At 54.2% G+C, this 22,883-nt stretch overlaps 2 protein-coding genes across 30 annotated transcripts; one reads left to right on the top strand and one right to left on the bottom strand.

Moving 5' to 3' along the window:
- The first annotated feature begins 1,485 nt into the window (after positions 1–1,485).
- Positions 1,486–10,587, top strand: NAPRT (nicotinate phosphoribosyltransferase). 28 transcript variants are annotated; one of them, XR_012583695.1, is made up of 15 exons: positions 1,488–1,719; positions 2,687–2,814; positions 3,305–3,387; positions 3,842–3,972; positions 4,050–4,165; positions 5,386–5,579; positions 5,721–5,861; positions 5,992–6,076; positions 6,282–6,362; positions 7,219–7,321; positions 7,399–7,556; positions 7,726–7,833; positions 7,978–8,814; positions 9,053–9,069; positions 9,189–10,587. XR_012583695.1 is itself a non-coding variant. In XM_074558219.1 (13 exons), exons 1-13 carry the CDS (start codon positions 1,533–1,535, stop codon positions 8,035–8,037), a joined length of 1,521 nt encoding a protein of 506 aa, XP_074414320.1. In that variant the 5' UTR covers positions 1,486–1,532; the 3' UTR covers positions 8,038–10,587. The 28 variants fall into 28 exon arrangements, 3 of the variants coding, with proteins under 3 accessions (XP_074414320.1, XP_074414312.1, XP_074414214.1); XR_012583696.1 differs by lacking the exon at positions 9,053–9,069 and adding an exon at positions 8,968–9,001 and having other exon boundaries at positions 9,240–10,587; XR_012583694.1 differs by lacking the exon at positions 9,053–9,069 and adding an exon at positions 8,968–9,001.
- Positions 8,089–22,535, bottom strand: LOC102070981 (ubiquitin carboxyl-terminal hydrolase CYLD). 2 transcript variants are annotated; one of them, XM_005479659.3, is made up of 15 exons: positions 22,436–22,535; positions 20,099–20,565; positions 19,732–20,016; positions 19,456–19,525; positions 18,594–18,814; positions 17,956–18,109; positions 16,677–16,815; positions 15,945–16,055; positions 15,458–15,549; positions 14,672–14,738; positions 13,511–13,640; positions 13,166–13,274; positions 12,872–12,990; positions 12,103–12,322; positions 8,089–11,354 (listed from the first exon to the last, which is right to left on the bottom strand). In XM_005479659.3, exons 2-15 carry the CDS (start codon positions 20,552–20,554, stop codon positions 11,170–11,172), a joined length of 2,358 nt encoding a protein of 785 aa, XP_005479716.2. In that variant the 5' UTR covers positions 20,555–20,565; positions 22,436–22,535; the 3' UTR covers positions 8,089–11,169. The 2 variants fall into 2 exon arrangements, with proteins under 2 accessions (XP_005479716.2, XP_074414200.1); XM_074558099.1 differs by lacking the exon at positions 22,436–22,535 and adding an exon at positions 22,218–22,429.
- Between the last annotated feature and the right edge of the window lie 348 nt (positions 22,536–22,883).

The raw sequence follows: 22,883 nt of genomic DNA, 5'->3' as shown, positions 1-22,883 counted from the left end.
CCACCATCCCTGTGCCCTGTGCGGACATCGCCTGTGCCCACTGTCCTGCATCTGTCACCACCCCAGAGTCACCTGTGTGCTGCCATCTCTGCTGCCCTGTCCCTGTTGCTATCCCAGTGTCCCCAGCTTGCTGCCACCCCCGTGCCCCCACCCTTGGGCTGCCATCTCCCTGTGCCCAGTGTCCTGCATCTGTCACCACCCCAGTGTCACCTGTGTGTTGCCATCCCAGTCCTGTGTCCCCTGTGTGCTGCCATCCCCTGAGCCCAGTGTCACCAGTATGTTGCCATCCCAGCTGCCCTGTCCCCGTTGTCCCCCATGTCCCACTGTATCCTCCCTCTACTGCCATCCTCCTGTCCCCCCTTGTGCTGCCATCCCCGTGCCCATTGTCCTGCATCTGTCACTCTCCCAGTGTCACCAGTGTGCTGCCATCCCTGCTGCCCTGTCCCTATTGTCCCCCGTGTCATTATATCCTCCCTCTGCCGCCATCCCGGTGTCCCCTTTGTGCTGCCATCCCTGTATCCAGCTGTGTCGCCAACCCTGCCCCGTGTCCCCCTTGTGCTGCCGTCCTGTGTCCCCTTTGAGCTGCCATTTCTGCTGTCCCCCTTATGCTGTGCTGCCATCCCCGTGTCCCCCTTCTGCTGTCATCCCCGTGTCCCCCCTTGAGCTCCCGTCCCCGTGTCCCCCCCTTTGTGTGGCCATTCCCGTGTCCCCCCCTTTGTGCTGCCATCCCCGTGTCCCCCCTTGAGCTCCCGTCCCCGTGTCCCCTTTGAGCTGCCATTTCTGCTGTCCCCCTTATGCTGTGCTGCCATCCCCGTGTCCCCCTTGTGCTGCCATCCCCGTGTCCCTTCTTTGTGCTGCCATTCCCGTGTCCCCCTCTTTGTGCTGTCATCCCCGTGTCCCCTTTGAGCTGCCATTTCTGCTGTCCCCTTTATGCTGTGCTGCCATCCCCGTGTCCCCCTTCTGCTGCCATCCCCATGTCCCCCCTTGAGCTCCCGTCCCCGTGTCCCCCCCTTTGTGCTGCCATCCCCGTGTCCCCTCTTTGTGCTGCCATCCCCGTGTGTCCCCTCTTTGTGCTGCCATCCCCGTGTCCCCTCTGAGCTGCCATTTCTGCTGTCCCCCTTATGCTTTGCTGCCATCCCCGTGTCCCCCCTTGAGCTCCCGTCCCCGTGTTCCCCCTTGTGTTGCCATCCCCGTGTCCCCCCCTTTGTGCTGCCATCCCTGCTGCCCTGTCCTCTGTGTCCCTCTGTCCCTGTATCCTCCCTCTGCTGCCATCCCGGTATCTCTCTTGTGCTGCCATCCCTGCGCCACATGTCCACTGTGCGCTGCCACCCCGCGTGTCCAGCTGTGCCACCAAAACTGCCCCGTGTCCCCCTTGTGCTGCCATCCCTGCTGCCATCCCTGTGTCCCTCTTGTGCTGTCCCGCGTCCCCGTGTCGCCATCCCCGCGTGCTCCCACCCCGCGCTTCCGTATCCCTCCTATTTTCCCCGCTCCTCCCCGTGTCCCCACCCCTGTCCCCTTGTCCCCGCCCCGCCATGGCGCCGCTGGCCGACCTGTACCAGGTGTCCATGGCCTACGGGCACTGGCGGGCCGGGCGACACCGCGCCCCGGCCGCCGCCGAGCTCTTCTTCCGCCGCCCGCCCTTCCGCGGCTCCTTCGCGCTCGGCGCCGGCCTGGCCGAGGGGCTGCGGGGGCTCCGAGCCTTCCGCTTCTCCGCTGCCGGTGCGTGGTGACAGCGAGGGGACAAGAGGGGGACACGTGTTGGGGTCAGAGGGAGGAGTGGTGGGCGAGAGGAGCGTCCCCGTGGGACTTGGAGGGACAGGGAAGCAGCTCCGGCAACTTCAGGGGCAAGGCGGGATGGAGGAGAGGAGGAAGAAGGGACGGGAGAGCTTCAAGGGGGAGGGACGGAGGGGGGAACAACTCAAGGGGACAGCGGGGACAGGAGGGGACAGGGGGGAGAAGCGTTGTGGGGACGGCGGTGGGAGAAGGAGAAAGGGGAACCTTCCCAGGGAGGCTTTGGAAGAACTCCAGGGGATAGGAGGGGAAAGGGCAGAGGACGAGGGAGGGATAGCGGGGAGAGTGGGAGGGATGCGGGGGAAGGAGGGAAATTCCCCCCGGAGATGGATGGGGAATAACTCAAGGAGACTTGTAAGGGACGGGACAGCATCCAGGGGAACTTAAAGGGGGGCAGAGACATTTCTCAGAGTGGTCTGGGGATGGGGAACCCCTCAGGGGGACTTGGGGAGGACGGGAATCCCTCAAGAGAACTTGATGGGGACAGGGACAGCTCTCAGAGGGACCTGGGGGACTGGGGACCTGCGGTGGGGGAGAGGGACAGCGTTTGAGGGGACTTAGGGGACAGGGGAACCCCCCTGGGGCACTGCAGGGGATCAGGACAACTCACGAAGGGACAGGGACATCTCTCAGATTAACTTAGGGGACAGGGACACCCTTCAGGGGACACAGGGCAGGGGTGGACACAAAGAGCTGTCACAGAAACTTGTGGGGACGCAGGGACACTCTCCAGAGATGTCCCTCAGAGGGGACTTGTGCCACCCCACCCTGTCACGCTCCGTGCTGGGGGTGCTGCCACCCACCTGCTGTCACTCACCTGTCCATGGGAGGCTCGGTGTCCCCCCCACCTCCCCCCGTGTCCCTCGTCCCCGGTGTCACCGCGCTGTCCCCGCAGACGTCGCGTATCTGCGCTCTGTCCTGCCCAGCACCATCGACGACGCCTTCTTTGACTACCTGGCCACCCTGGATGCCTCCGAGGTGACCGTCACCGCCATTCCCGAGGGCTCCGTCGTTTTTGCCAGGGTGGGCCCCCTCTCCATCTTCTTTCCTGACCATCTCACCTCTCCCAGCTCCCAGACGTCCCCTTTTCCCTGACCCTGGGAGCCCCTGGGCCACCATTCCCACCTTTCCACCCCTCAGCCTCCCCTCTCTTTCCTCAACACCCTGGACCCCTTGAACCCCCATCTTGGCCACCCTCATGTCCCTACCCTGTGACCCCCTTTTCCTTCACATTGGGAACCCCTGGAATGCCTTTCCTGGGCACAGGGACAATCTGGACCCTCATTCCTGGGCAACAGGATCCCCCTGCACCCCCTTCCCTGGCACTGGAATCCCCTTGTACCCCCTTTTCCTTCACCAATATCCCTCTGCAACCCTCTTCCTGACCATCCCACCTCTCCCAGGCCCAGCCTTTCCCTTTTCCTTGGCTCTGGGATCCCCTGGACCCCTATTCCTGCCTTTCCCAGCTCCTCCCTGCTCCAGAGGGACCGGGATGTCACCTCTGTTCCCGCAGGTGCCGTTCCTGCAGGTGAAGGGGCCGCTGCTGGTGGTGCAGCTGCTGGAGACCACCTTGCTGTGCCTGATCAACTACGCCAGGTATTTTGTCATGGGGATGATCCCAAAGCCCCCCTGGAAGATGGAGGAGGACAGGGAAGGGAGTGCAGCGCCCCCCAATCCAGAGGGACACCCCAGTCCTGGGGGTACCATGACCCCATAAGTGCCCTACTGGGATTTAACTGCTGGAATTCTGCAGTTGAATTTAACTACTGGAGGGTGTCCCAGTGTCCCCCCAAGTTTTCCTGAGGGCTTCCCATGTCCAGCCCACCCTGAAGAGTTTCCCTGTCCCTCAGGTTCTCCTGAGAGATGTCCTGGTCCCCCACAGGCCACCTTTAGGATCTCCCTGTCCCCCCAAGTCCCCTTGGTCAACCCCACCACATCCCTGTCCACCGAGTCCCGTGGTGATCCCTGCTTTTTCCAAACAGGGAGGGTCCTGGAGCCCCTTGCCCTTGGCTGTGCTGGCTCTGTGTGACCTGTCCCCTTTGTCCCCCAGCCTGGTGGCCACCAACGCTGCCAGATTCCGCCTCCTGGCCGGGCCGGACATGAAGCTCATAGAGATGGGGCTGCGCCGCGCGCAGGGGCCCGACGGAGCCCTCTCGGCATCCAAATATTCCTACATTGGGGGTGAGTCCCACCCCAGGGTGCCCGGTGCCACCGCGGCCCTGCCATCACCTGGGTGTCCCCCCTGTCCCTCCTCGCAGGCTTCGACTGCACCAGCAACATCCTGGCGGGAAAACTGTACGGAATTCCCGTGCGCGGCACCATCGCCCACTCCTTCATCATGTCCTTCAGGTGCCTGGAGGAGGTGCAGCCACGGGTGAGCAGGGCCTGGGATGGGATGGGATGGGATGGGAATAGGAATGGGATGGGATGGGAATGGAATGGGAATGGGGATGGAGAAGAATATAGGATGGGGATGGGATGAGGGTAAGGATGGGAGTGCAGGTGAGGGTGGGATGGGGTGTCAGGGAGATGGGGATGTAGAGGGGGATAGGAGTGGAGATGGGAATGGGAATTGGGATGGGAGAGGGATTGAATGGGGTTGGGGATGGGATGTGGATGAAGATGGGATATGGGTGTGATTGGGATGGGGATAGGAATGGGCAGAAGGAAGTGGGATGGGATTGGAGTTTTTGTGGAGTTAGGGATGGGAGGAGATGGAATGGAAATGGGAGAGGGAATGGGGATAAATATTGGATGAGGGTAAGGATGGGAGTGCAGGTGAGGGTGGGATCTCATGGGGATGGGGATGTAGAGGGGGATAGGAGGGGAGATGGGAATGGGTTGGGATGGGAGAGGGATTGAATGGGGTTGGGGATGGGATGTGGATGAAGATGGGATATGGGTGTGATTGGGATGGGGATGGGCAGAGGGAAGTGGGATGGGATTGGAGTTTGTATGGAGTTAGGGATGGGAGGAGATGGAATGGAGATGGGATAGGGAATGGGAATGGGGATGAATATTGGATGAGGGTAAGGATGGGAGTGCAGGTGAGGGTGGGATGGGGATGGGATAGGGATATCATGGAGATGGGGATGTAGAGGGGGGATAGGAATGGAGAAAGGAATGGGTTGGGATGGGAGAGGGATTGAATGGGGTTGGGGATGGGATGTGGATTAAGATGGGATATGGTGGAATTGGGATGGGGATAGGGAAGTGGGATGAGGATGGGGTTTGTACAGAGTTAGGGATGGAGATGGGATAGGGATGTGGTGGGAATTGGGCTAAGGTAGGATGCAGATGGGGATGGGATGGGAATGAGGATGTGGATAGGGGTGGAAATAGGATGTGGCATGAGATAGGGGTGGGATGGGGATGGGAATGCAGACGGGAATTAAAGTGGGATGGATGGGGAATGGAACACTCCACCTGTTCCCACACTCCTGGCACTTGGATGATGCCATGGGCTGTGCAAATCCCATGTTCCCATACTCCTGGCACTTGGATGATGCCATGGGCTGTGCAAATCCCATATTCCCACACTCCTGGCACTTGGATGATGCCACGGGCTGTGCAAATCCCGTGTTCCCCTGTCAGGAGCTGCCGCCCCGGGCCGGAGGAGATCCCGTGGATCTGGCGGACCTGGCTGTGTCCTGGCTGCAGAGGGTTTGTGACCTGCTCCAGACTCCTCCCAGCAAGGCCAACCAGGGCGAGCTGGCCGCCTTCGTGTCCTACGCTGTCACCTTCCCGTGTGACTTCCAGGGATTGCTGGACACCTACTGTGTCAGGAGGTGAGGACACCACCATGGCTCAGGGGATGGATGTGGCCCTGAAGTAGGAATGTTGGCTGGCCCAGGGCTTGGAAATGCTGCTGGATCTCCACCCTGGATCAGTTTTGCACTTGTCATTAACGCTTTCCTTGCCCATGCCAGGAGTGGTTTGCCCAATTTCTGTGCCGTGGCCTTGGCACTGCACCAGCTGGGATACCAGGCCATCGGGGTGCGCCTGGACAGTGGGGACCTGGCCCAGCAATCCAAGGAAATCCGGGGAGTGTTCCAAGCCTGCGGAGCTCAGTGAGTCCCACACCAGCTCTGGGATGGATGTCACCGATCCCTGTCATCCTCACCTGCCTCCAGCCAGGATTTGGGAGGCTCTGGGTGCTGTGGTGCATCCATAGATCCTCCCAAATCCTGCTCCTTGCAGCTTCCAGGTGCCCTGGTTTGAGACCATCCCCATTGCTGTCAGCAACGACATCAGCGAGCAGAGCCTGGAGGAGTTCAGGAGGGAGGTGAGGAACCTGCTGGCACGGCTGGGATGTCACCTGGGTGCTGCTGGCATGGCTGGGATGTCACCTGGGCTGTCCCTGGAGCTGGCAGGGCTGGGATGTCACCTGGGCTGTCCCCGGAGCTGGCAGGGCTGGGATGTCACCTGGGCTGTCCCCGGAGCTGGCAGGGCTGGGATGTTGATGGTTTCTGTCTTCTGTGCTGCCCCAGGGGAGCGAGATCGACATGATCGGCATCGGGACCCACCTGGTGACGTGTCCCCTGCAGCCATCGCTGGGCTGTGTCTACAAGGTGAAGGTGGCAGCCTAAATCCCAAATATCCCAATCTTCCCTGAGCCACGTCCATGCCTGCTCCATGGCCACCCAGCCCCACTGGAGTCACAGAGTCACAAAGAATTTGCCTTGGAAGGGATTTTTGAAGGTTCTCCACCACCTTGGGCAGGGACACCTTCCACTCTTCCAGGTTGCTCCAAGCTCTGTCCAGCCTGGGCTTGGACACTTCCAGGGATGGGACAACCACAGCTTCTCTGGGAATTCCATTCCAGCCCCTCACCACCCTCACAGGGAGGAATTCCTTCCCAGTATCCCATTCAGCCCTGCGTTCTGGCAGTGGGAAGCCATTCCCTGTGTCCTGTCCCTCCATCCCTTGATCCAAGTCCCTCTCCAGCTCTCCTGGAGCCCCTTTAGGCACTGGAGGGGGTTCTGAGGTCTCCTTAGAGCCTTTTCCAGACTGGACATTCCCAGATCTCCCAGCCTGGCTCCAGAGCAGAGACGCTCCATACCCTGGAGCATCTCCATGGCCTCCTCTGGACCTGCTCCAGCAGCTCCACGTCCTCCTGATGTTGGACCCCAGGGCTGGAGCAGCTCTGCAGGTGGGGTCTCACCTGAGAGGGACAGAGGGGCAGAATTCCCCCTCTCCTGCTGCCCATGGTGTGGGATCAGCCCAGGACACAGGGAAGCTCTGGGTGCCAGCTTTGGGTTATGGCCAATTCTTTGCCCACCAGAAGCCCCAGGTTCTCCACATGCAGGAGGAGGCAGAATGTCCAACTTTGGGGTGGTTTTAGGGTTTTTTAATTGTCTTTTTTCAGCTGATTTGCATCAGTTGCCTCCCCAGAGGGGTCACAGGTTCCCTTCCCTTCTCCCACAGCTGGTGGAGGTCAATGGCTCCCCGTGCCTGAAGCTCACGGAGGATGAGGAGAAGATGACAATCCCGGGGATGAAGGCAATCTATCGGCTCTATGATGCTGCTGGTGAGTCTGGAGACCCTTCCCAGGGTCCTGGGGGAATCTCCTGCTCCATAATTCCCTCCCTGATGTCCTCCTGGCAGGTCACCCCTTCATGGACCTCATGGCCCTGGAGGAGGAGCCGTCGCCCAGCGCAGGGCAGGAGCTGGGGATCCGAGTCCTGGGGCGGCTGGAGGAGAGCACCAAGGTCATTCCCAGCACTGTGGAGCCCCTCCATCGCACCTACTTCAGGGATGGCCAGGTCAGGGGTGCTCCCATCTCCTGGGGGTCTCCTCTTCCAGGCTGGAGGATGGATCCAGGGGCAGTGGTGGCTTCTGAGATGTGCCAAAACTCTGGTGCCGACCCAGACGTGGTGGCTCGGGTGGTGGCTTCCCACATGGATCTTCCCACGTGGATCTCCATCCCTGCAGGTGTGTGAGCCCCTGCCCAGCCTGCCCGAGGTGAGGACCCACGCCCAGGTGTCCCTCAACCTGCTCAGCCCCGCTCACCGCCGGCTCCACGAGCCGCAGCCCTACCCGGTACGTCCAGCACTTCCCACACATCCCGCCGGCACACATCTGGGAATGCCGCTGGATTTGGTGGCCTGAGCAAATCCAGTGCCATTCCAAAGCCAGTGGCATTCCCAGGAGCTGCTCCCTGACCTCTGCTGTTCCCATTCCCAGGTGGCCGTGACGGAACGGCTGCACCAGCTCTTCCTGGAGCTGCGCCAGGGCAGCCTCTGAGGGGGTCCCTGCTCGTCCCCAGCTCCTGCTCCGCTCTTTTTTGGGAAGCCCGGGTGTCTCGTTAGGAATTAATGGCTCTAATTTAGACCTGGTGCTAACCCAAGGAACCTGCAGGAACTGGGAGAGAGCTCTGGGGTCCCAGTAGGGAAGCTGGGAATGCTGGGATGGGGAAGGCAGAGCTGTCCCTGCATCCCCTGGAAGTGGCAGAACTGTGCCCAGCTTGGTGGCCCTGCCAGCCTTGTGCCTGATCTTGGTGGCCCTGCCAGCCTTGTGCCTTCCTTGGTGGCCCTGCCACTCCTGTGCCTTCCTTGGTGGCCCTGCCACCCCTGTGCCTTCCTTGGTGGCCCTGCCACTCCTGTGTCCAACTTGGTGGCCTTGCCATCCCTGTGCCTTCCTTGGTGGCCTTTGTGGCAGCCTTTTGCCTTATCTTCATGGCCCTGCCACTCCTGTGTCCAGCTTGGTGGCCCTGCCACTCCTTTGCCTTCCTTGGTGGCCCTGCCACTCCTGTGCCTTCCCTGGTGGCCCTGCCATCCCTGTGCCTTATCTTGGTGGCCCTGCCATCCCTGTGCCTTCCTTGGTGGCCCTGCCACTCCTGTGCCCAACTTGGTGGCACTAGAACAAAGTCTGGAGTGCCACCAACAGGGTGACAAGGGACACCCATGGGGTACCTGTGGCAGACACTCTTTTGCTTTGGCAATTCCAAGCTTCATCTCTGTGGCCACATTCCAACTCTTTCCACTCTGGCCGAATTCCTTGGGATTTGGAGGCTGGCTCCAGGTTGATCCCAGCTCCAGGCTGGTCCCAGCTCCAGGTTGATCCCAGCTCCAGGTTGATCCCAGCTCCAGGCTGATCCCAGCTCCAGGTTGATCCCAGCTCCAGGCTGGTCCCAGCTCCAGGTTGATCCCAGCTCCAGGTTGATCCCAGCTCCAGGCTGATCCCAGCTCCAGGTTGATCCCAGCTCCAGGTTGATCCCAGCTCCAGGCTGGTCCCAGCTCCAGGTTGATCCCAGCTCCAGGCTGATCCCAGCTCCAGGTTGATCCCACATCCAGGCTGATCCCAGCTCCAGGTTGATCCCAGCTCCAGGTTGATCCCAGCTCCAGGCTGATCCCAGCTCCAGGCTGATCCCAGATCCAGGTTGATCCCACATCCAGGCTGATCCCAGCTCCAGGTTGGTCCCAGCTCCAGGTTGGTCCCAGCTCAAGGCTGATCCCAGCTCCAGGTTGCCACCTGCACTCTCTAACCCCTGTTCCCACAGCAAACGTGGCTCTAACCCACACTGAGCTTCACACTAAGCAAAAAATTTCAAATAAAAGCCTTTTCCCATCATGGCTCTGACCCTAATTCCAGTGAAAAACCCTTTGGAGCTCCATTGGGAACGGGAAGGTGAGAGGGAAATCTCCAGGGATCAAACCTGTGGCTTTTGCTGTCCTCTCCATGATTTGGATCTTGACAGAAATTACAGAGAAGAAAACAATTAAAAGCTTAACAAAGCATGGCCTGATGGTCTTGGATTTCTGGGAATTCCCACAGCATTGTATCCCATTTTAAGATGAAAAAAATACTCCAGGAAATCCAGGATCAGTTTACTAAAAATTAGATTTTTTTTTTTTTTTAAAGCAAAGCACCAAAGATGAGGCGTCCATTGCACCTGAGTAGAGATTTTCCTGAGTTTTTGGGAGAGGAGGAATGAAGAACAAGGAGAGTGACCTGGGCCAGCATTTGTCACCCTCACAGATGCAATTCCTGATGTTCAGGAACCATTTTGGTGGGCAGAGAAGCTCCTGGGTGTCTTTGCACTTTCTCCTCAAGTATTTATGGATACTGAGGAGATTCCTGAGCCTTTTTTCTCTCCAGGCTGGGCAATTCCAGCTCCCTCAGCATCTCCTCATAGGAGATGCTCCAGTCCCTTCATCATCTCTGTGGTTTTTCCTTGGATTTTGTCTCTCGTGTACTGGGGAGCCCCAGATTGGACCCAGTAATTCCAGGTGTGACCTATCAGAGCTGAGCAGAGGGAAAGAATCCCTCCAGGACCTGCTGGCAACACCTGGAATGCCAGGAAGATCCCAAACCACGCATCCCAAGCCACCAGGACCGATCCAAAGCTCCAGGCTTTGTTAAAATTACTCCACTCTGCATTAAAGAGGGGAGGAAAAGAGAGGAACAGGGTTAAACCTGCACATCTGGGAATCCTGGATGCTTTCCTTGAGGTTTTTTTTGTGGAATTTGGGCATCCCACTGACTCAACTTCCCACTTAACAGCAGGGAACCCCCAGTTTTACAGATTTATTTAACTTAAGGAACATCAGTTCCCACCCAAACCCTAAAACCTCCTGCAGAAAATCCCAGAGTGCTCATTTTTATTTTTCTTTTTCTATTTTTGCCCTGGGAATTCTGGTATTTGACCCCAGAACTTGGAGGTGGATGCAAAGATGGGACAGAAAGTGCAGAAAGTGAGGTTGCAATAACACTGAATCCTGTGCAGATTTTGCCAAAAAGAGGAAGCGGCAGGAGCCCAGATGTTGCTCCTCTGCTCCCATCCTCCTTCCAGTTTTGTTCTTGGAAAAAAATAATCTATTTTTAAAGCATGGCTTCAGCTCAGGATATCCATGATTGGAAATAAGGGATGGTGGGTAAAAGTGCCAGTTAGTGCTGGATAAGGGAAGTGCAGGGAATTGAGGGACGTAGGTGAGGAAAATCAATCCTGGCCTGATTTTCCTCACTCCACAAATCCAGGTGAGGGGGTTTTAGGAAAGGTTGTGGTTTCCTGGGAAACCTGTGGATAATTCCTTGTGTTTTGATTTCTGCTGGTCCCCAGCTTTGGAGGGAAGGGATGGCAGGGAAACATGGATGTGGGGATGCTCCAGCTGCAGAGTACCTGGAGAGGGAGAATTATGGAATGTGGGAGAATAAGAATGAATTTGAGCATCAGTAATTCCAAGTCCAGCTGTGCCCAAGTACCAACCACTGGATAAAGCCAGGATTTAACAAACCCAGCCTGGCTTGGATCATCTGACACCGAGAGAGGCGAGAAGAGGCAGCTCGGAGCATCCAGACTTGGCTGCTTCCACCTTCTGGGATGATCCAAGCTCCTATTCCTGACGTCGCTCCTTTGCCATCCGCTCTGGGACGGTGTCACTTGTAAAGTGCCATTTTCCTGCTCTGGTACAGGTACATGTAGGCATCACAAAAGAGGCGTTTGGCCACCCCATCCATGTCCCGAGGCTGCTCCAGGGCCAGCACAGCCAGGGGCAAGTCCAGGTATTTGGCAATTTCCGGGCACAGCGTCACCGTGGGAATGTTGAAGCCGTTTTCGCCACCTGAGGTGGAAAGAGGAAGAAAAATCCCAAACCAGATCCCAAAGGGATGGGTTCCTACAGCTCCAGCAGATCCCAGCACGCTCTGGAGTCGTGCAGAGCCTCAGCTGGGAGATGTGGAGGCCAAAAGCAGTGGGAGAGGTTGGATGAGGGGAGACCATCCAACCTAAAGGGAATCCAGGAGAGCTGGAGAAGGATTTGGGACAAGGGATGGAGGGACACCACACAGGGAATGGCTTCCCACTGCCAGAGGCCATGGTTACATGGGATATTGGGAAGAAATTCTTCCTTGACAGGGTGGTGAGGAGCTGGAATGGAATTTCCAGAGGAGCTGTGGCTGCCCCATCCCTGGAATTGTCCAATTCCAGGTTGGATGAGGCTTGGAGCAACCTGGGATAGTGGAAGGTGCCCATGGCAGGGGCTGGAACTGGATGAGTTTTAAGGTCCCTTCCAACCCAAACCATGCCATGATTCTGTGATAAAAACACAGTGGGGAAGGACAGGAGAAGCAATCCATGCCCACAAGCTGGGATAGGATCCCAAAATCCCTTGTTTGACCACAACCAGGAGCTGGAACCACCTGGAAAAACCCCCTTGCAATCTAATTAAAGGAAAGCCAAATCCACAGAAAACCTAAACAGGGGAACTTGAGAGGAAAAGGTGGACTGAGCAGGCCCAGGCAGCTTCCCACATGCCATTCCCACATCACATTCCCACATGCCATTCCCACATGCCATTCCCGTTCCCTCACCGTGCCGGTCGGCCATGCTGTCGAAGAACATCCAGTGCTCGTGGCCAGGGCCGTATTTCACGAAGGACACGTAGTGACTGGTCTCGATGCACAGCACTGCAAACAGCTCCAGCTTCTCCCGTGGCACCTGCTGGCAGCCCCGGGCGCTCCAGCTCTGGAATTCCTCTGGAATGTGCAGCTTCCTGGGTTTGTGCGCTTTGCGGCGCCGATGGGAGTGAACCTGAGGAGAGGGGACGGGGTGGCATTGGCACAACTGGCCCTGGCCTGCCAGGAAGGGGGGACAGAGGTCACATTCCCAATTTATTCCCTGCTGGTGCGATTCCCGTGCTCCCTGCTTGCCTGGGAACAGCCTGGCAGCAGGAAGCGGAGATGGGAGCGTGTCACCCTGCAAGAGGCAAAAACTGTGGGAATGCTCATGGAGAAACAGCAGGGAGGGAGCAGCACTCAGTTCCTGCAGGATTGCACCTCATTCATGGAACAGGTTGTCCAGGGAAGCTGTGGATGTCCCATCCCTGGAATTGTCCAAGAGCTTGGAGCAACCTGAGCAGCATCCAAGGGGTGGAACTGGAATGAGCTTCAAGGTCCAATCCAAGTTTTTCTATGATTCCGTTATTGTTTAAGAGGTTTCACAACCTCTGTCTCCTGGTGGGAACGACCCTCAGGAAAGGGCTGAGAGCTGCAGGGACAGCCCAGGGGAACGTGGGGATTTTGGGAGGGTTCATCCCTCTGACAGCTTCCAAGGTGGATTTTGGGAATAGCCATGGAATACCTGTTTGGAGCAGGAGCTGCAGAACTGCTTCAGGCCCGTGGCTGCAAACACTTTGTCCTTGAAACACTCCGGGCATTCCAGAGTGGCAACATCCCCACACAGGCAGCATTCCCTGGGACCTGCCAGGGAAACACAGAGCTCAGAGGGAGTCTCTCCTCCAGATCCCACCTAAAATCCAGCTTGTCCTGCCAAAACTGGGACTCAAGGAAGAAGAATTCCACCCCCAGAGAGCCCAGAGCTGGTTGCTCACAGCCCATCATCATCATCATCATCATCATCATCATCATCACTCACTGTCCAGCAGCAGATCTGTTATATCCAGCTCCAAGGAAGGGATGATTTTGCTGAACATTTTATATTCCTTCCCAAAACGTGGCATTTGGATAATGAAGCAAGATGGGATCTGGGAAAAAAAATAAAAAGGGAAAGAGTCACCCTGCCAGAAGAGCCAAATCCCAGAGATTTTTTTTGCTCTGTCTCAATTTGCTGCCATTATTCACAGGACAAAAGGGAAACAGGGAAAGCAGAGGCCTTTTCCTAAATCATGCCTGGATTCAGTGTTGGATGTAAAACATCCAAGGCCTCACAGGTGTTTTGGGAAGCAAGAAAAGCAGGAAAGCAGAAGGAAACTGGACTCACCTCTACCAGCTTCAGATCTGAGGACAGGAAGGAGCGTTCCACCAACTGCTGCACATCAGGAACCACCAAATCCTCCTGTTTGTCCATAAATATCTGGTAGCAGTAACATTCCTGCTCCTGGCCTCCTGACCTGCAAGGAGAACTCATGGGATTGGGGATGTGGTGACACAAAAATTGGGAGTTTCCCAAAGTTTGGCCTGGGAGAGCTCCTGGGCTCGAGGCACCGAGGGTGGTTTGGTGCCACACAAAGTGCTTTTTCCACCCAAAAATACCAAATTTATGCCAGGGGAGCAGTAGATAAGTAGGAATTTTGGCCTTATTATCCCTTTGGAGCAGCGCATCCTATAAGCAAAATTCAATTTCCCCTCAATATAAATCTAAAAGATAATTTAGCATTAGCAAATTCAGCATTTAAATTGACAAACGGATGCTTCGATGCAGGATGAATTAAAAAAATGCATCCAAAAAGCCAAACTTAAGGTGAGCTGTGTGCAGATCTCCCACAATCCCTAAAGAAAGCAGGGAAAGGATTTCCTTGGGATGACCCCGTGCAGGGGAGCTGCAGCACAGAGTCCTCTTTGTGCCCGGCCTTTCCCAGCACTCCACGATCCACGGCTCCAGCGGCGGCTCCACAAAGGAAGCACAGAAATCCAACAATTCCCCTTCTGTGCTCACCAAACAGCACAGTTATTTTTGGCTTCCTCCAGCCTCTCATCCTCTTTGTAGAGTCCCCAAAAAACTGGGAGTGCATCCATGGGCTGCCTGTTTGGAGAGGCTGTGGGAGCTGAGCCAGCTTGGCAGCCTGGACTCATCCCAAATTCATCCAAAGGCTGTTGGATAACTGCTGGATCTGCCCCAAAGTGGGACATCACCTTTCTCAAACCCCTTCTGGCCCTCCCTGAGGATGGCACAAGGTTTTTATCCTGATTTTCTGAAGGCAGCACCCTCCAGGGAGGGCTCAGAAGTGCCTTTGTCCAGATGGGAAAATCACAACAAGCAGGATCAGAGTCTGTTCCTAAGGAGCTGAGAAAAACTCAGAGCTGTGATTCCAAAAAACTTTGGTGGAAAGGGATAAATGACCCCCATCTGCCCAGGGACTCTGAGGTGGAAAATTAATGAGCCTGGTCCTGGGAATTGTATCCCTCAGCTGTGGACTCTTACTGGAGTTTCAGTAGTGGCTCAATTCCCAGGATCTGCTGCATTATGAGATTGAGGAACTCCTCAGGATCTGGAAAGTGAGAGGAGAGGATGGATCAGACCACGCCAGGAACTGCCTTGTCCCACTGCATCCAAGAGCTGCCAGGTAAACATGAGCCAGCATTCCTGGGGCCTGGAATTTTCTCTTCAGGTTAGGGATAAAGGCTGAGAGCAGATGGTTAAGGCAAAAATCCCAAAGGGAACATGGAAAATGCCTAGCAGCCTTCAGAGACTGCACTTCCATGGAATTCCAGGATGGTTTGGGTGGGAAAGGACCTTCAAGATCATGGAATTACAGGCATTGCCATGGGCAGGGACACCTTCCACTGTGCCAGGTTGCTCCAAGCCTCATCCAACCTGGACTTGGACAATTCCAGGGATGGGGCAGCCACAGCTTCTCTGGGAATTCCATTCCAGCTCCTCATCACCCTCACAAGGAGGAATTCCTTCCCAGTATCCCATCTATCCCTCCCCTCTGGCAGTGGGAAGCCATTCCCTGTGTGCTGTCCCTCCATATTTTGTCCCAAATCCCTCTCCAGCTTTCCTGGATCCCCTTTAGGCACTGGATGGGGCTCTAAGGGTACAGAGAGATTTAAAAACTGAAAGAATTCTACAAGTGAATTTCTACACCAATTAACACCAGCACCTAATTAAAGCACATTCCTGGCACAAAGGGAAGTTGCCAGCTGGCTCCCGGAGGAGGAAAAACGCAGGGAAGCCGCTGGGGAAGGGCCCCAGGGAGCTCCTCACCTTTCTCAGCGTTGGTGAAGCTGGAGCACTGGCCCTTGTCCGTGAGCTGCTCCCGGAGGTGCATCACACTGCTGGCCCTGACAAAGCCACTCCTGGGAACAACAACCAGCTGCAGGTGAGGGAAACCATGGAATGGCTGGGCTTGGAAGGGATCTTCAACTTCATCCAGGTCACCCCCGCTTCCATGGGCAGGGATGCCACCAACAAGACCAGGTTGCTCCAAGCCACATCCAACCTGGCTTGGGACACTTCCAAGGATGGGGCACCCACTGGGAATTCCATTCCACCCCCTCAGCACCCTCACATGGAAAATTCCTTCCCAATATCCCATCCCAATCCATGCTCTGTCGGTTTAAAACCATTCCTCCTTGTCCTGAACACCTTTGGATGTGGCTGCCAGGTTTTCCTCGGTGCCAGGTCCCACCTTTAGGGCAGCAGGGAAGGAATGAGGAAAAATGGGACAAATTCCATAATTCCCTAAACTCACCTACGGAGGGGATTGACGATCTCATCCCGCAGAATTCCTTGGACATTCCTGTCACACAGTGGGAAGGGCATGAAGAGCATGGAGTCCAGCACGGAGGTACAGGAGAAGAGGCTGTGGGAAGAGTGGGATGTCATTTTTAAGTTTGAGGGTTTGGAAGCAACAGCTGGAAACCAAAAATGTGGTGGCTGGTGACAGTCAATGGCTTTGATGTCCAACAATCCATGCATGGAATTACAGGGAGGTGAGGGAAACACATCTGCACGGTGAGGCACAGCTGGAACAATGAACACTGGGATAAAGCAAGGGAACAGCTCAGGGAGAAGGAAATTCCTACTTTGCAGCCAAAACTGCTCAGGGAAGGGCACCACTGAGTGTTTTTCCTCTCCAAGCAGGGAAGTTGGGACCTCCTGGGTGGGTTCTTTGGAATGATTCCAGCCAGAACTTCCAGGGACAGAGTCAGCACAGTCCAAATCCGGAAAACTACGAGCTCTCAGCACCCTGAATGACAGACACAGGGGAACAGGGGGGTCTTCAGGGCTGAAAATCCTGCTGGATTTGGGAAGGAGATCCAAAAGCACCATGGAGGTTGTACCTCCACACAGTTGCACCTTGCTCTACAACAGGTAAACTTCCAGCCACCTTGGAAATCCAGGGAAGTGCTGCAATTTGGGGCTCAGCTTAATTAAAAAGCCATTCATTTAAGGAGCCTGCACCACCCAAGCAGGTCCTTACCTGAAGAGAGCTGCATCCATGTAGCAGGAATTACAATGGCCTTGGATGCCCTTCATCCGCCCTTGGAGAACACGGACTGCTGCCTCATTCCTGAGGGGAGGAAAACTCTCTGCACCCTCTGGAAGAGCTTCTTGTCCTCCTGCAAGAAAAGGAATTGCCTGCACCTTCTCATCTGGGTCAACTCTGCCCTTCCTTGAAACCTAAAAAGTCTGGGGAGAGCCTAAAACTCTCAAAGCTTCTTAATCCAGCTTTTCATAAATCACAATCTTTCGGACTTGAGGGATATTCCCATTTAGGTTGGAAAAGACCCCTAGGATTGAGTCCAGCTGTTAATCCAGCCAGAGATGTGGGTAAACACCAAAAAACAACACTCGAAGGAAGGCAAGAAACGCTGCCCACGGGGTTTTTTCCACATCCTTCTCTGTTGCAATGTGTTTTAAACTTTCAGGTCCCTTCCCCAGGTGTACCAATACCCTGTTCCCCTCCCCCCCTCACCCCCTTGCTGAGTGAGTCCTGTCAATCAGGTTTAACATTCCAACAAGCCGTGGTGTGGTTGGTCAAGTTCAAAGGATGCCCCTCAGGCCTGGGGGTCATTGGCCTGTCCAGCTGTCATTCTCCCCTGAGACCCCGCCCCTCCCACCTGGTTGGTGGCTCACCTCTCCCCTCCCCTCCCCCTGCCCCCCAGAGCTTAAAATGTGAGTCCGGCCATGCGCTCGGGATTCTCTTGGAGCTGTTCCTAAGATTCAGACCTCTGTAACCATGGAATAAACCTCTGGATATTAAACCCTCCAGCAGAATCCTCTCCTTTTTTCTCTTCACCTTCGCCTGAAGCCTTCTTCCTGAGGTAAACGGAGTTCCTAACAAGCCTGGACTTGTTTAGAGCCTGGCTGCAACCACCAGCAAGCTAAAGGTGTCTCTGGGGTGATACACCACAGCTGCTGCCTTTGGCCTCTCTGGGGTGATACACCACAGCTGCCGCCTTTGCCCTCTCTGGGGTGATACACCACAGTGCCACCTTTGGCCTCTCTGGGGTGATACACCACAGCTGCTGCCTTTGGCCTCTCTGGGGTGATATACCACAGTGCCGCCTTTGGCCTCTCTGGGGTGATACACCACAGTGCCGCCTTTGGCCTCTCTGGGGTGATATACCACAGCTGCCGCCTTTGGCCCAGCAGCGAGGGTCAGACTGGCCCAGGCACAATCTAACTGGTAATATTGGGATTCATATTCCAATACTTCCCCATCTCAGCCCTGTTTTCCTGCTTCCCAGAGGACTCACTGAAATCCCCCAGGGACAGCTCGGAGCTGGGGAAGCTCTGGAAGCGCACGTCGGGCTGGCAGGAGTTCAGCCTCACGAAGAGGCCGCGCTTGGGGGCGCAGTGGAAGTAGGACCTGCCCAGCCACTCTCCAGCCGTCACCCCCTTGTCTTCATCCTGGGAAAACAGCAGGATTTATGGAATTATGGGTGGAAAAGAGGTCTGTGATACAGTCTAGCTCTGCAATGCTGCTGAGGCCACCATTTGATCGTGTCCCCACAGGGATGGGGACCTCACTCCTGCTCTGGGCAGCTGTGCTAGGGCTGGACAACCCCATCCATGAAGGAATTTTCCCAATATCCAACCTAAACTCCCACTGGAGCAGCCTGAGGCTGTGTCCTGTTGTTCTGTCCCTTGTTCCCTGGGAGCAGAGCCAATTCCCACTTGGTCCCACCCTCCTGTTACGGAATTGCAGGGATCCAGAAGGTTCTCCCTGAGCCTCCATTTCTCCAGGATGAGCCCTCCCAGCTGCTCCTGGTGCTCCAGACCCTTCCCAGCTCCATTCCAGCCCCTCAACATCCTTTACCTGGTGATCCCAAAATTCCACCCTCCATATTCAAGCACAGCATTCCCAGGTCCTTTCCCAGATTTCCAGCCTCACCAGTTCAACTCCAGCCATTTTTTCCTTGATTTGGGGCAGGTAGCCCAACCAGCGGATGATTCCTGAAACTTGATTCCCCTTGTCCAAGGTAATCTGGACCATGGAATTCACTTCCAGGGGTGAATTCCCACCTTCCCCTTCCTCGCCGCTCTCGCTGATTTCTCCTTTCATTGGGTTTGGTTTTCCAAAGCCCACGTCGGAGTTGAACACTGGGAAAAAACCTGATGGGCAACACAAAACATCAGGAGAGCTGGGAATTGGATGCTCTGGGTCTAATTCCGGGTCTATTTTGGAAATTCCAGGTTACACACACAAGCAGGAAGCTGAGCACCAGGGACACAAGGTGTAATTCCCAGTGTGTCCAAGCTGGTCTGACAGGATGAGAGGGAATGATCCTGGCTCCTTGTTTCCCTGCTCAAAGCTTCACATTCCAACCTCTGGCTGACCCTGGAGCTAATCCAGCCCTTCCCAGGCTACTGGAATGGCGGCAGGGGGCTTATTTCCTAATTTTTTCTACTAATTCCTTGTCTTGTCCAACAATTCCCACCATTGCTGCTCCAACTGAGCCTTTCCCACCAGGATGAAGCTCCTGCTCCATCTTTTACAGCTGAATTAAAGACTTTTTAACCAGTGGTGCCTCTTCCCTGAGGGAATTCTGTGCTGCCATCAGCCTCTCCTTCCTGACAAATGGGATTCAGCTTTAGCTTTGTGTGGAATGTGAGATTTTTCCATAAATCCCGGTCCATTAAGACAAGCTGTAGGTTTTATTGGGATTTCAGCTCCTCGGTACCCCGCAGAGAAGGAATAAATTCCAAATTCCCCCAGAATGGGATCAGCAGAGACACATCCAAAGATCACCTACTTTGCAAGCTCTCCTTCACAACAGATTCCATGGGGATTTCCCTGAAAATGTCAGTCGTTCCTTCTTCTTCCTGGAAAGAGTGAAAAATCCATCAGCTAGGGAAAAACCCATCAGCTAAACACTGGAATATAAAGGATTTTTTTAACAAAGTTTACACAGAACCTCACATCCCTTTTGGATATTCCTTCTATTTCTCTCGCACATCCAACCATAATGTGATTTTTTTCCTTTAAAATCCCAAAAAAAAAAAAAACAACATGGAAAAGCTGCTCTTACCGGGCAAACCTTCACAAACCATTTGCTCCCTTCCCTGTAAACTGCCATGGCAATTCCTTTGGTGGGGATGTCATCCACGAGGAAGCTCACAGCATCTCCCACTTTCACAGGAACCACCTCCTCCGTGTCCTCTTTTCCCAGCTTCTGCTTCCCATAATCGTTGCCTGATGTGGGAATAAACTGGATTTTGCTGAAGGGCAGGAAGATCCCACAGTTCCTCTTGCACTTGAAGTACTCGGTGCCGTGGTAGGATCCGTCGCTTCTCCCTCTGTTTTCCCCCTCTCCCTGAAAGCACACCAGGATGTCACACACAGAGAAAAATTTCATGGAAAAAACGAGGAATCCTCTGCTTTGCCCCCACCCTTACCTGCAACTCCACCCCAAAAAACACCGGGGTCAGCACAGCCAAGCTGGGCTTGTAGATGCTCCCAATGTAGCGCACGACTCCTGGGAAAAATTCCCTCTCCACCTCCACCATCACATTTTGACCCGGCACGGCTCGGAGAGCTCCCTCCAGGTTCTGCCTCTCCAGGAAAAAATCCAGGCGCTCGCTGTGGCTCCCGATGGCCAGCAGGAATCCGGCGGCTTCCTGGCGCACGGGCTGCAGGATTCCCACGTTGATGGTGACCGTGGAGCTGTCGTCCAGCATGACGACCTTCAGGAAGCAAGCCGGGGGCCCATCCTCGGAAAAATTCCGCAGGTAGCTCCTCTCGCTGCAGAAGCACAGGTTCCCGGCTTGGAAGTACTTGTTTCCATAGGCACAGTCCTCGGTCAGGATGTAGAAGCAATTCCTGTCGGCTGCCAGAGGCGGGAGGTTGGACATGGCAGGTTCCCCTGGGTTGGGAGAGCGGCAGCAATGGGGATTTGTGAGTGTTGGCGAAGGATTCCCGAAGAATCCGGGGGTTGGGAGAGGTTTTGGATGGAACCCCGCGCTCAAAGCCTCGCCCGGGTGAGTCTGAGCCTCTCCCAAAACGTCCCTGCTCCCTTTTTCCAGGTGTTTAATCACCCTCGTGGTGGTTCAAAATTCCATCTAACCTGGTTTCCTGCATTCCTGCTCATCCCTGGTTCCCTCGCTGTGCTTCCATGGGAAAAGTCCAGCTCTGCCTTCTCCACTAAATCCTCCCAGGATGAGATTTCACAAAAATAGACCCCAAAAAACATGGAATGGTTTGGGTTGGGAGGAACCTTAAATTCATCTCATTCCATAGGCAGGGACACCTTTCCCTACCCCAGGTTGCTCCAAGCTCCATTATTCCAGCCACACCTGGAATAATTCCAGGGACGGAGAGGCTGCTCCAGCTGGTCCAACCTGTTCTGACCCTGTCCAGCCTCATTAAATTCCATGTTTTCTTTCCTTACTCACGGGACTGAGGCAAAGGATCAATCCTGCCTTTTAAAATTCCCTGGAAAAGGGATTCCCGCTCCTCGGTGTTGCTACAGCTCATGAATATTCACGGATATTTTGAATATTCATTCTAGATATATGCACATCACCCCTTGAGGTACAAAGATCTCCAGCTTTCCTAGCAAATATTTATTTATTATTTAATTTATATTAAAAGAAATAAAAGTATCTGGAAGCTGGAATATATTTTGGTGCTTATTTTTTAGTTCAATTCTGACAAGTGAAAATTCATGTGGTTAAAATTCCAGTAGGTTAATCTGACTGGTGGAATTCCAGTTAAATTCCAGTGGTTACATTCTAATATTTAAATTCCAGTAGTAATTAAAATCCAGTCATTGAATTCCACTTTTTATCCTCCCTTATCTTCTCCTTTGATTATTCCACAGAAAATCAGGATCCAAAAAATTTTGTTTGAGCATGAAGAAAGGGTGAATAAAAAAACCCAAAACATTTCCCTCACTAAAAGCCCAAAATAAGTTGATTTTTCTTATTAAATTCCCAATAATAAACTATTTAATTAACCAAAACTCCAAACATAAATTTTCTCATAAATTAACCAAGAACATAAACAAAAATATAAGAACACAAAATAACCAAGAATAAACTTTCCTCATCAAGCGCATTTTCCTCATGAAAGCTCCAGAATAAACCACATAAATAAACCATTTCCCTCATAAAAAGCAAAAAATAAACACATTTTTATCACAAAACCCGCAAGACTAAACAACTGTCCTCATAAAAAGCAAGAATAAACAATTTTATTAATCAAACCCCAAGAATAAACCATTTTCCTCATCAAAACCCTCCTAGTATAAGTCATTTTCCTCATAAAAACCCACAAATAAACAATTTTCTTCCTTAAAAGCCGAAAAAGAACTTTTTTTTTCCTCAAGAAAAACGCAAAAAAACCCACTTTCCTCATCAAAAACTACCAATAATTCATGTTCCTCATTTTCAAAAGAACCAAAACTAATTTCTTTTCCTCATCAAAACGCCGGAATATACCCTTTTTCTCATTAAAAAACCCCAGAGAATAAAGAATTTTATTCGCCAAACCCCAAGAATAGATAGCTTTTCTCACAAAATTAAGCAAGAATATACTAATTTCCTCACGAAAACCGCCAAATAAACCAATTTCCTCGCGGAAACACAACAAAAAAACATTTTCCTCATTAAACCCAAGCGTAACACGGGTATTTAAACCAGAATATTCCCAATTTTCTCCGATTTATGGGAATAAATTCCCGTTCCCAGAACTCCGAGCGGGGTTTGGGCTCGACCCCTCCCCCCTCCCCTCACCGTCTCCGCCGCCGCTCCGGCCCCGGCACTTCCGCGTCCGAGCGCGCGCGGCCCGCCAGCCAATGGGAAGCGATAGGGAGAGGAAAAGGACCAATAGGAGTGGAGGGGCGGGATAACAAGGGGAAAGGGGGCGTGGCACTGCAGCAGGCCCCGCCCCCTCCCGGCCGCCCTGGGGGAAAGGCGGGAACTGCGTGAGGGCCGACGGGTGAGGGGTGTTTCCATGGACCCAAATCCCTGTGGATTTGCGTGTTTTTCCACGGTCCCAAAGTCCTGGGGATCCTGGAGTGTGTGTCCCCATGGACCCAAATCCCGATGGATTCACATGTGTTCCCATAGACCCAAGTCCCTGTGGATTCATGTGTTTTTCCATGGTCCCAAAGCCATGTGGATCCTGGAGTGTGTGTCCTCATGGACCCAAATCCCTATGGATCCCTGAATCTGATCCCTG

The sequence above is a fragment of the Zonotrichia albicollis genome, chromosome 1, assembly GCF_047830755.1.
Source record: "Zonotrichia albicollis isolate bZonAlb1 chromosome 1, bZonAlb1.hap1, whole genome shotgun sequence".
Classification (NCBI taxonomy): domain Eukaryota; kingdom Metazoa; phylum Chordata; class Aves; order Passeriformes; family Passerellidae; genus Zonotrichia; species Zonotrichia albicollis.
Note: the sequence above shows the minus strand (reverse complement) of the source record. Positions and strands in the feature narration are given on the sequence as shown.